This window comes from Chinchilla lanigera, unplaced genomic scaffold, assembly GCF_000276665.1.
Source record: "Chinchilla lanigera isolate Chin_1 unplaced genomic scaffold, ChiLan1.0 scaffold00014, whole genome shotgun sequence".
Taxonomy (NCBI): domain Eukaryota; kingdom Metazoa; phylum Chordata; class Mammalia; order Rodentia; family Chinchillidae; genus Chinchilla; species Chinchilla lanigera.
The window spans coordinates 5,946,520-5,959,281 of record NW_004955415.1 but is presented as its reverse complement, the minus strand read 5'-3'; the positions used below and the strand labels follow the sequence as shown (position 1 = coordinate 5,959,281).

At 37.8% G+C, this 12,762-nt stretch overlaps 1 protein-coding gene across 1 annotated transcript; it reads right to left on the bottom strand.

Moving 5' to 3' along the window:
* Positions 1 to 962: 962 nt before the first annotated feature.
* On the bottom strand, positions 963 to 4,402 carry Spink7 (serine peptidase inhibitor, Kazal type 7 (putative)). The gene is made up of 4 exons (XM_013512295.1): positions 4,296 to 4,402; positions 3,435 to 3,460; positions 2,522 to 2,646; positions 963 to 1,238 (listed from the first exon to the last, which is right to left on the bottom strand). Exons 1-4 carry the CDS (start codon positions 4,354 to 4,356, stop codon positions 1,193 to 1,195), a joined length of 258 nt encoding a protein of 85 aa, XP_013367749.1. The 5' UTR covers positions 4,357 to 4,402; the 3' UTR covers positions 963 to 1,192.
* Between the last annotated feature and the right edge of the window lie 8,360 nt (positions 4,403 to 12,762).

Below are 12,762 nucleotides of genomic sequence, written 5' to 3'. Positions count from 1 at the left end.
AAAAAATTAAGTTGTTAGGACCTTCCTGAGTTTATTGAATTATAATTAACTGGGGAGCATCTTAATTCATTTCCCATTATTTGTAAATACATTGGTTTGTCTCTGTTAATGTTTCTATGTCATAATTATGATCTTCAAGGCTTTAGGGTTCATTAATAGTAGGACTTAATTTGTAGAGAAGTGATAACTTTTATTTTCCTACATCTGTTAGATGGAAACTGAGTTCGCTGGTCAATTTTTTGATCAACATATTAGCATACCATAAGATAGATAATACCAATTGTAATAGATCCAAGTGTAATGATCCAGGGTAGAAATACATAAGTAAAATAAGACTTGAGAAATCACAGAATTAACTGGCTACTTTTATTCTGAAGATAATCAGTTTTGGGGGAGACAGAATACTTATCTTTAAGTACTTGAAAGTCTGTTAACTGGATGCAGGAGTTAGCTTCTTTGTGTTTTGCTCTGATACTTGGTAGCCTAGTGAATGTGGTTTTCAACTCTGGGCAAGCACAGCATCCCAAACATCAGGCTCAACAGCAATGGATATGTTCCTTATGCAGAAGTAACTTCTACATGTGTGTTCCAGTAGATCTGGGACCATGAGAAACTGTAGTATGTGTTTACCAAGAAATGGACGGGAAAATCTTCCCTCAAGGAATAACTTCTTGGAATGAAAATTTCCTCTGAACATACTTTGGAAAAAGGTAAAATATAAAGAACCAGTATGGTTCATAGATAAATTTTCAGTAGGTGACTACTGCAGTAGTGTGTAAGGTGTTTTCAGGCTCTGTATATGCACATGTGCAAGAATGCATGCGTGTATGTAACTTGCAAGCCACTTGAGATTCTTAGTACAAAATTTTCTCCTGAATAAAAGAACTGCATGTTTCTCAATTTTCTTTTATAATGGATATATCACACATGATCTGAAATACAAATAAAAATAAAAGTAGTGATGAATTTTCTGGAGAGATTCTTTATTGAGGTATAAAATAAGGCATGTCTCTTCCAGTGAGACATGAGTTTGTAGGGAAAAGCACAATGACTTTCTTCATTCAATAGTGATTACTAAATCTGGCTCTGCCCCCACTCAAAACATCAGCAGAGATGAAAGCAAGTTAGTCACAGCCCAGGAATGATGAAGATGATGTAATATCATGGCTTTCTACACACATCCATGGAGAAGTTAACACTGTCCTTCATGAAGAAGCTGGATTTTTCCTTTACTTTTCCTAAAGAAAGACATGGTTATGAAGATTAATTTATATAGGAAAAAATCTGTATAAAGATTACAGTTGATAAAAATTATAGAGATTATTAGGTAGGGCTTCCTCTTACAGATCAGAAAACTGGGCCCTAGAAAAGTCTTGTTTTTTCTTTGGGAAGCTTCTGCCCAAGGCATGAGCAGAATTTCTACAGCCTAAAGATAATTCTACCCACTCTGCTGCCTTCCTTGATCCCAAGGCCCACGTATCCTGGATGGCTTAAAATAACACCAAAGACATTTCTATCCCTCAACCTTTCCTGGTCAGCAAGGCCTGTGAGGAAGCTGCATCCTGAATTAGCAAAGAGGACTTCACTATGTTTTCCTCTCAGTACCCCTGGAGTGCAACTAGTTTTCTGGCCATGAGCTCAGTGTGTTTCTTTGAGACAATCTTCCTTTTGTGAAATAAAACATCCTCAAAAGAAAATAAATATGTAAACATGTCCTGCTGGGCTCAGACCTAACTTGATATTCTAATTTCATTTCCACAGAAATGAAAAACAGGAGATCTAAAATGAGTAGCCAAAAGTTGGTGGCTTAGAAGAGAATTAATGGTGTTATTAAGTAGTCTTGATGTGAGATAGTAATTGCTAAATTGTATGTTTTTCAGTCCAAAAGGTGACATCTGGCTAGTTACAGTTTTTCAAAGAAACACTCTGCATGCCAAACAAAATACCTAAACAAAATCTGTTCCTGAGAACCTGGTCCAAGTTCTTAGAGCTTGCTGCTCTTATTTTAGATAAAAGAAAAACAGTCATATTGGCTGCTGACGTTTCTTGAAGGCAAAAGATACTTAGATCCCTTAAGAAACTGAAGATAAAGGACCTGAGTATGTCTCAGAATCAAGCTGTGTTTAAGATTGTTAAGCACTTTAGATATCATGTAGGATAGAGTTTCACTATTATTTTATGATGTAGAGTTCGGGATCCTGTCTTTAGACAAGATATGGCACTATTGAAAATGGTCAAAAATTGTACTTCCTGTAGGATATCCTCTGGTGATTCCTGACTTGCTCCTACTGCACCTCTGGATATCATAGATATCTGCTTGAGAACTCATGGTCTTGTATAACTGACAGACAGGAATTGAAGGGTCTGGCCCAACTCTGATCTGACTGCACAACAGTTTTCTGTCCATACCAGCAGCTCTGGGTGGAAAGAAGTACAGTTTATGGAAGGGTTGCAGGAAACAGGAGGGATTGTAATGGAGAACACTGGCCCCAGTGCTCTTTTTTCTCCCTGAGGTACTCACAAGCTCTCTGTACACAAGTGACATTCGTTCCCATAGGTGATGTAGTCAGAACCACAAACTGGTAGGTATGTGATGGGGCAAGGAATGGCCACCACTGGGTATTTCTTATAAATGCTGCAGTCAACCTAGTGAAACACAGGAGAATGTCGTCATTTTTCTATCTGACTTCAAGCAAAGCTCCTCTGCCTATAAGACCTGGAAGTTTGAGTTCAGATGTCCTGGTGTTGCTGAGGCTACTTTTTATACAAAATATTACTTCTGTGACAGGGTGAGGACTAGTAACACTAATTCCATTTACTAATTTCTGTGCCAGGCAATCAATTTAAATCCACATGATTTTAACTTGCTTAGTATTTAGAATAGTAGAATAGGATAATTTCTACTATTATTTCTACTTGAAGATGGAGAAATTAAAGCTTAAAAAGAGATATAACTTGTGTGAAGTAATGCTTGTAAATGGTAGACTTGGGATTTCGTTTTTCTCCGGTACCAGGAACTGAACTCACGACCTTGCACTTGCCAGGCAGGCGCTTTTGCCGCTGAGCTAAATCCCCAGCCCCAAGACTTGGGATTTAAATCCAAACCCTGTGCAACTGAATCAAGGCAGAATCTGCTGTCTCTCATACTTTGTCCCTTGCATGAAAACATAACCTATGTCATAAAGGAAAATCATCCCTCTCTCTTCTACCTCTGGATTTAAAAGACATTATTGAGGGATGCCATTATTACTATATTTATGCTGCATTTCTTCACTTGCATTCTTGAGAGCAGAAGTATTTCATTATCTTTGTTTGCCTACCCCTTTGACTCTTCCAAACATACAGAATTAATCATGCATGTGTGTTTCAAAAGTATTTTTAGCTAATTAACCACCAATAGAAACTGACATTAAAATATTATTCAACACACTTACAGTTGTTAAAGTCTTACTGTTGACATCTGAAAGAGACAGACAAAATGTGAAAAATAAAGCAAAGCATTGAATCTCATTAATTAATGTATGTTTTGTCCTCTAATTAAAGACTGTGCATTTCTTTTGGCGATGAGTTTCTGCATACACCCACACTCATGCAAAATCCCAGCTGCATACTGAGGAAATTGACCAGCTATTTGGTTAAATTAGCCTTTGTTTCAGGCTAATTTTCTCTCCTTATTGACTAGGAGACATTCTCAGGAGCTTATAATGTCTTTGACATTATAAAAATATGAAAGTCAGTAGCACTATGTACTGTACTCATCACTCCTGAGATCCTGATATCCTTCCTCTCCCACATAATTGACATAAGGAAATTTAATGGAATGCCTTTAAAGTATTAGAAACTTGTTTTAATTAAGTACATGTTCACCATAAAATTATGTAATTATTGGTTGCTGGCCTCTGGAGAATTGCGTTTTATTTTGGTCCTTCTATGTTGGTTTGGGAAGACATCTAAGCTTTCCTTCATGTTGCACCTGAGCAATGACATCTAATAACACCAACTACTTCCAGTGTCCTTACAACATGAAGACATTTGTGGATAAATTAGATATGGGGGTGTAGTAGCCCATAGGTGTAAATAGGACTCTGCAAAAGACATTAGACCCAAATCCCTCAACTCCAACTCCAGCTGGAACATATGATCATTTCTTCTCAGATCAGGGCTTTTTCTCTTATAAATCAGTATACTTTAAGTCTATATAACCAGATAACCAGATACTTCTTTTTGGTGCTCAGGAAGGATCACTGGGGGAAACAGTTTAAAGCTGTACAGGGCACTGATGACCCTTAACTCACCTGAACTGCTGCAGAACTGGCTCAGTGTGCAGAGCACAAGGAGACCCCAGAGGATCTTCATGGCAGAGATGGCTTTGAGGTTGTCACACACCTGAATGTACCATACCCTAGGGAAGAAGTCATGTTTATAAGGTGAGCCTTGGTTTCTCCGCCTTTCCTGTGAGGTAACCCAGAGTCAGTTTGGGCTGAGAAAGTATCTCAATACATGTCACACCCTGGGTGGTGTTGCAGTCCTTGTCACTTAATTGCTACTACCTATCTGAACAAGACTTTGATTATTCCAGGTGAGAAGTATTTTTCTGCCTGTCACATAGTTGGGAACTGTTACTTAGAATTTGAAACTTCATATAGAAGATATTTAAGTCTAATCTCCTTGCCCTACTTGTGAAATAAGTGAAAAATTTGAGCTTCTTTTATTTTACCAAAAGGAAAGCTATTAACTGAGATTGGACAGATAATAACAGTGTTTGTATTTTGGTTCATGGGAAAATGATGCTTTATTTTAGAAGGAATGAACCTATATAGTAAGCTACTCGGAGCTGTGAAAACAACAGTATCTTTAGCATTTATGAAGCTGAACGAGCTTGACATATTGCCTTTCACAGTTTCTAGCTGTTCCATCTAGAATAAGTCATTCTTACATGGTGAATTTTGTCAACCAGGAGGGCTTAATGATGGTGTGGACCCTGTGACTTCAATGACTGAAAACAATACAAACTATACACACTGGGGTGGTTGCTGATGGTGTTGCATTGGCTTCACTCTAGCTGCCTAGTGGACAGAATTGTTTGTTTGGAATATAGTTCTCAGATGAAGTGAAGATGTATTCCTGAGGATTTCCTTTTTTTAGCAGTGAAATATATATTCTAGCCCAGAAGGGACATGACTGCCAAGTGACTGTCACATAGCCTCATCCAGCCATAGAGGTTACAGTGCAGATGCTATTTTAAATGTAATGAAAATTTTAATCCTACATTTCTAACACTATTCAAGGAGGAGACTGGGAAGCTGAGAGCCAGCTGCAACGTTGGTGCAGCTTAGCCATGCAGTGATGTTTTGCTTACTTTCAAGCCCCAGAGAGTTATCACCTCAAGGACACCTCTGCCTAGTCTCAGACAATGATTGATTCTTCCCCCTATTATATGATAGTAACTTATTAGTTCCTGTAAGAGTAAATTCTGTCTAGCAGTTAATGACAAAGACATGTGTAACAAACTGTAAAGTGTTCTGTTATCTGCCTTTTTGTACTTCCTTCTGGAAACCTATATGAGGGATTTGTAACCTCAAAATGGGGCTGGTGATTTGGACCTCTGGGTTCCCCAGCCTGTCAGTGTAATAAAGTTGTGTTGTTGCCTTCCATTTGATCTGGTCCTGAATTCTGTGGCAACAGAGTGAACGCAGTTAACCTTATCTTTTCCCCTCAAAGGCAGAAGGGGAGAATTTGGAAGTAAAGACATTATTCCTTTAACAATCTACCTGTTTAACAACAGTTCCTACTTACAATTGGGGTATGCTGTTCAGATTTATGACCACCACTCAGACTTAGAACTCATTTTTTTTTAAGTTCTTTGCATCTTGTTCATAGAGCCTCAATATCTTTTTTGTACAGCACATCTTGTTTATATAGTACTGTAATTTTTGCTGACTTACTGAAGAGTACAGTACTATAGTTTTATGTTCTGCTATCTATTATAATATTGCATGTAGAGTTATGCAAGTAAAAGCAAAATCATCAGGTTGGGGCTTCCTTTGACCATTTCTTTGCTCTGAATATTGTAATGTACACACTATATACAATTCCTCATTGAGGAACCAATTCATTTAACGACCTAGTCACAAGGACAGTATTCAGTTAATAAGGAATGTCCGCAGTTAGCAAGCAACATAGATGCTGCCAATGAGTTTCATCCCTGTTCAGCAGAGTTTATTGTTAGCCACATCAAAGGTACATAATTGGAGTTATTCACAAGAAAATCTGTTCTAAAGCTGAGTGTCTTTAAATATGTTACAAGTAATGGTAAACAAGGTATGTATGAGTCTCTAGCTGGCATAGGACAGCATATTGTTCTGCAGTAATCTATTTTACATATAAGTTTAAAAAGTACATCCGAAAATGGTAAAAAGATATATAGTATAATAAATATATAAATCAGTAACATAGTTATTATCAAGTATTATGTACTACTTATAAGTCCTACATTTTATATGCCTGACAGTGCAATAGAGTTGTTTACATGAGTAGCATCACAAACAGGTGAGCAATGCATTGCACCATAACATTATGATGCCTGTAATATTGCTTGATGATAGAAATTTTAGCTTCATTATAATTACTTGGGATGACTATTCTAGATGTGGTATGTTGTTGACTGAAATATTGTTATCCAGGGCATCATTGTATATATAAAATCACTTATGGATGTGTATGTGTGGTTAATGTGTGTTCACATATGCATGTGAGTGTGTTGTCTATCAGGTTGCCAAGCTCATAATGAAATATTGATATATGACAGGTATGATACAGAATGTGATTTTCATTACAATTCACTGAAGAAGGAGTTTTAAGACTCTAATTTAACAATGAGTAAGCTGAGGCTCAGAGAGGACTTAAGTAATCCCAAGACTGTGGTACCAATTAATGGAGGAGACTATGCAGAGTTCAGTCTTGGAAAAGAAGTGAAGGTTCTAATAAAGAAAGGTCATAGTAAGTTTTACTATTTGCTATGAAAGTTTAAAGGTAATAGACACTGAGAAAAAGCCATCATGCCATTATTTTTCATGTATATGTTAGTCTGGAAATGCATCCTTAGCCAAGAGAATTAAGAATGTGATCAAGAGATGATGAGGATGATATGGAAATAATGAAAGAAGCTGAGGCTTCAGCATTGTCTTCGATAGACAGAACTTGTTTTAAAGCCAAAGGGAACAAGAAGTGTAAGATATATAGTCAAGGGTGGCTACCTGCAGTCATATAGGAGGGTAGGAAATAAGAGTAAGAGTACAGATGAAACCCTACTCCCTTTGACATAGAAGACATATATAAGTAGATGAATATACTCATATTCTGAAGAGTAGGGAAGGAGCCGTGAAGGCGTTGGCTGTAAGGAAGGTGTTAAATGCTAGCATTCCTTTGTACAGAGGAAGAGTTGGGCTGCTCTGACAGCCTGAGAAGGATGGAAGTGACTTGTTACAGACATCAATGGCAACATGTCAGAAAATCAACAATGGACATAAAGATCAATGACTAGTAGTCAAAGTTAGCTCTAGATTTCAGAAGGACCAATTAGTACTGTGCTATGTATTTCTCTTAAATCTTATTTAGACACTAAATAAAAATTGACAGTGACTTTATGAATAGGAAATGAGTACATCAGAGATTTAAGGGCACTATAAATGCTTTGTCAGAAAGTAGAAAGCCTTGGGAGAGAGTCAAGTATCTTCCAGAAAGTTCTAATGGACTTGCAAGGTGCAAACATTTACAAGTTCAGAGTTTAGGTAAAATGTCGGCTCAATAGGTGTGGAGAATATGCACAATTGTTTATGCCTTCTGTGGCTAGAAGGCAAGGTGGCAGACTTTAATTTTTTAGGGTGGAGCTGAATTAACGACCCTCATGGTGTATCCAAATATAAAATTAATGAAGGATGGATGAAGGCTAAGTTCTCTGGATTCAAAAGTGTAAGAAAAGTTGAGGTCAAAAGGTGAGATGTGAGGTTGCTTTGGCTTTCGTAGATATTTATAGAAAGAGAGAATTTTCCAGCTGCGTACTGAGGGACACACTAGGGAAGGTCTTTTGAGAATAAAAGATGAAGTCTGTAAATGTAAAAAGTAGCCCATTGAAAGTTAAAAGCAGTTATTTTAATACCTCTTTATATTCCTATAAGGAGTGGTGGTAGGAATTTGAGCTTTGTGGCAGAGGATCACTATGACCATGGGTCTCTCCTGGGAAAGGCAGGGCGAAATTGATGTAGAAAAACATAAAAAGGAAGAAAAGATGGGTGTTTGAGAGTACCAGTAATTTCTTCCTGGTAGACTTGGGGGATCACAAGAAAGATTACTCATTGGCAGGCTAGAGAAGTGTGGGGAGATCCTGGGGCAGTCAGCTGGAGGGACAAAGGGGAGCCAGCACTGCAACTGGGCAATAATCCAGGGACAAAATTGTAGGCTGTAGGAATGGAAGGCCACAAAGAAATGAACCATGTACGGTATTGAGCACTTACTATGTGCTAGAACTGTGCTATACCTGCTACATGTGTTATCTCATTTAAAATTTAAAACAATTGCATGACATAGCTAGATACATACAATTGCATGCATCCCCCGAGTTCTTTAGCCAAAGCAACAGAAGCTTGGAGAGGTGGTCTGGTTTCAGCTAAAGGAACAAGTTTTTTTAGTCACTCTGGTGTACGGTCTTTGACTCATCTAAATTCAAGAGGACATTTGGAGACTCATTGGACAGGAAACTAGTAGCAATAAAACTGTCGAAGCCAGAGCAGTCAGGAAGGACAGCTGATGCTTTAAATGAACATCAGTGAAGCTGGGCCCAGGGCAGCACATGTTGTCTTCATGTGTGTAGATCATCTGGAAAAGGGAGGGTCCCAGGACGAGGCAGAATGACTTCAACCCAGGAGCCATGGGTTTCTGCCCTGTCCCCTGCCCCACCTCTCTAAGGATCAAAGCTGAGACAGTCTCTTCTCTACACTGAGTGTCCTCTTTCCCCCACATCTAGTGAGATAAATGCTTCACTCTTTACGCTGTTAAGTAATAAATCCAGCCTCAGAACACTAATATGTCCAACCATAAATGAGACTGATGAACGAGGCTAAATGAGAAAAAGAATTCTGCTTGAACTCTGCTATTTTACCCTGTTTCTCCTCCTTATTGTTGTGCCAAGACTGCCCCTGCCCCTGAGGCTCCTTTCTTCTGGCATGCAGCAACCTTAAGGACTCCTGGGACAGTTTTAAAATCCAAAGCCTGGATTTGGCTGGATTAGTTCTAGTCTTTGGTTTTCCTTCTCCCTTCCCTATTTGTCCCCTTCACACTCGCTCTAGTTCCTTTTGCTTTCCTTTTCCTGGTACAGCCCCACTATGATCAGGCCTTTATGTGGACAGGGGCACAGTGACCTAGAGATCTGGACACTTGTATTTTAAACTGTTATGTGGTAGGATTATATTTCCTTCCTCAATGAAAATAGGTAGTCAACTGAACCAGGAATCTATGTATATTTGTATTGGCTGCATTTAATTTTGTTGAACTACTGATAATAAATAGCTCTAATCATGGAACAAGATGCTGGGAAGAACAAGAACAACAATTATTTTTTTTTTTTCTGGTGATTCATGTTGGTTTTGGGTGACTTCACTTAGTGGGTGTAGATTTAGATCTCTAGGTCACTGTGCCCCAGTGCACATAAGTGGCTGACCATAGTGGGGCTGTACTGGGAAACAAAGAAATGGAGGGAGTTAAACGGGACTCACAGGGAAGGGAGATGGAAAAGACTAGATCTAGTCCCTCCCAAAGCATGACCATGCTATTAAAACTGCCCCAGCCTCCTTCATGTATTTTCTGCTCTGTGCACCTGCACCTGGGGTCTGTCCCTCTCCTCATAATGATACCAGCTTTAAGGCATTAGAGCCCCCCTGATGTGACCTCATTTAACCTGAATCACTTTCTCAGTGTGCATATCTCAAAGTATGCTCATATGGACAGGGCTTCAACTTGATTTTGGGGGCACACAGTTCAATCCATCTTACTCTCTGCTTACATGCTAAGACTTTTCTTCAAGTATCTGGCATTTCCTTACTGTATAACCACATGCTTCCCTGATCCTACCAAGGTCTTTTGAGATTTTGAGCTTAGACCTCAGAACTAGGCCGGTTTTGTCCCATTGGTGATACCACCTTTATTCCAGGGACCACTGTCCTTTTAGCCCTTTGAGACACCATTTGAAGCAGACAAGCACAAATCTTTCCCTCAGTTGTCCTGAACACACACTCTCAAATGTCCAAAATGGACTTCCCTCTTCGGGACTGCTCTCACTTGGAGTCAGCCCTCTGGCACCCAATGTACACCCCAATAAGCACTGTCACCCTCAGAAATTTTTCTTCCTTTAGCTGTGACCCCAATCCTTTATTATGTTATTCCAGTTTCCTGCACTTTCAGGATAGAACCATTTTACTATTCTCACCTTTCTCCATCAGTATCTCCTGCCAGTAATGACTGCTTATTTTATCTAGGTTGGCTTCTTTTCCTGACAAAAGTGACAAATCCATTTCTTCCTAGTTCTGTATTTTGTCACATCCTATCCAAAACAAATAAACAATAAACTTGAGAATAGGAAAAATGTGTCTTTTGATCTTTATCTTCATTTTTACCTATTCGTAATATAGTAGTTTTCTCCTTATCCACTGGGGATACTTTCTGAGGACTTCAGTAGAGTCCTAAAACCGTGAAGAGCTATATATATATATGAGATTTTATATACACATATGCTTACAATAAAGTTTTATAAATTAGGAGCAGTAAGAGATTCACAACACTGACAATAACAGAACAATGATGATGTACTGTAATAAAGATTATACAAAGATGATGTTTTATTTTCTTGTGATGATGTGACACAATAATAGTGCCAATACGACAAGAGAAGTTCATGATATGGACATCGTAAGGTACTAAGCTATTACATAAGAGTTACTTGAACACAAGACTTATGATACTGAGATAGCCCATCGATAAACTGGAGTGACTCATCACAACCTATTAAGTGACTAATGAGAAGGTAGACTAAAAGTGTGGGTATGCTGGACAAAAGGATGATTCATGTCCTGTTTAAGCTGGAGCTAAATAATGTGAGATTGTGTCACTCTACTCAGAACACAAACAACTTAAAAATTATGAATTGCTCCTTACTGGAATTTTCCATTGAATACTTTTGAACTACAACTTACTGGGCAACTCAAACCATAGAAAGTTACACTGTGGATGATGGGTGGGAACCATATTAACACTTTGTATTAGTCTGTTTTCTACTACTATAACAAAATATCTGAGGCAGCTATTTATAAAGGAAAGAGATTTACTTAATGTAGAGTTTTGGAGACTGATAGTTCAAACAGCCTTGTGCTGGTCCTGGTGTGACTACCCCTGGCTGCATCACCTGATAGCAGATGATATCATTGCTAAGTGCCTCCAAGAAGGAGCAATCACAAGATGAGCCAGAAAGTCAGAACTTGGGGAAATGCCAGTCTTGTGACTTCCCACTAGGTCCTATCTTTTAAAGTTCCTGCCATCTCTTGATATCATCACACCGAAGAATAAACTCATAAGACAGGAATGCTTGGAGGATACACTTAAGCAATATCTGAACCATAGCACTTGCAATGTGGAAATAAGAGTTTATTTAGACATAAGTTGTACGAAGTAGTTTTTACTTTCCTTATACTTCACTGCATAAAAGTAGAATAGTTTTAAAAATTAAACAAAACAAGACAGAAAAAGCTCTTCTAAGTGGAGAATTTCAAAAAGGATATCATAACAACCCAAAGAATCTTACAACTATAGTAAATTGTGATTCACATTTTAGTCAATGCCAAATCTAAACCTTTTTCTCTTCTGGATTTACCATAATCAATCTGAAATACAGATCTGATCAAGTCACTCTCCTCCTTAAAATGTCCTTGGCTCTCATTAGTTTTTTAGTAAAGTACAGAGTTCTCTTTTAATTCAACTCTATCTATATCTCAGTCACTGTAGTTTACTATTCTGTTAATTCATTTCTGTTTTCCAAAAGAATTCCTCACTGACATTTCAAAATATTCTGCAGTCTTATTTCCTTTATTTTTATATTATAAATGGTGGCTGGATATGTCTTTCAATATACATAACTGACAAAAAAAAAAAAATTACCTACCCTCGAAGCCAGTTCAAACTGCATGGCTTTCACTGTGTTTTCCCTGACTTTCTCAATCAAATAAGACCTTTGCATCTTAAAAGTTTAGTAAAAATTTTTGTAACTCTAATGATCATTTTTTCATACTCTTCCATTTCCTTTTTACAAATCTGACTTAGACTGTATACCTACTAAAGTTAAGGACTTGTCATAAATCCTGAATACACTATTTTATTTTTGCAATTATTTGTCTGAGTTAGAGTGAATCTTTGAGATAGGGTGTCATTTAGCTATAAGATTTTATGAATTCATTCAGTCAGCATAACCTAATTCACCTCCAATATTCCAGGGACCATGAGTAGATGGGAAGAAGCTACAAAGGAGGAACCTAGAGAGTACATTTTTAATGAATCTGTCAATAAAATCACAACTCTATAAATGTTTGTTGAGGGAAAGGATGCACATATACCCAGAACATTTCTATTTTCAACATACTTATAGTGAGATAAATATAGAGATAGAGATAGAAATAGAGATATATAGATAGATATAGGTAGAGGTATAAGTATATATATATA

Excerpts from the sequence above, each read along its gene's own strand:
- Spink7 (XM_013512295.1), bottom strand. The coding sequence starts at position 4,356 with ATGAAGATCCTCTGGGGTCTCCTTGTGCTCTGCACACTGAGCCAGTTC. Across the intron at positions 3,461-4,295 it reads CCAGTTCTGCAGCAGTTCAG|ATGTCAACAGTAAGACTTTA; the intron begins GTGAGTTAAGGG and ends TGTCTCTTTCAG. Across the intron at positions 1,239-2,521 it reads CACTTGTGTACAGAGAGCTT|GAAAAGTAAAGGAAAAATCC; the intron begins GTGAGTACCTCA and ends GTCTTTCTTTAG.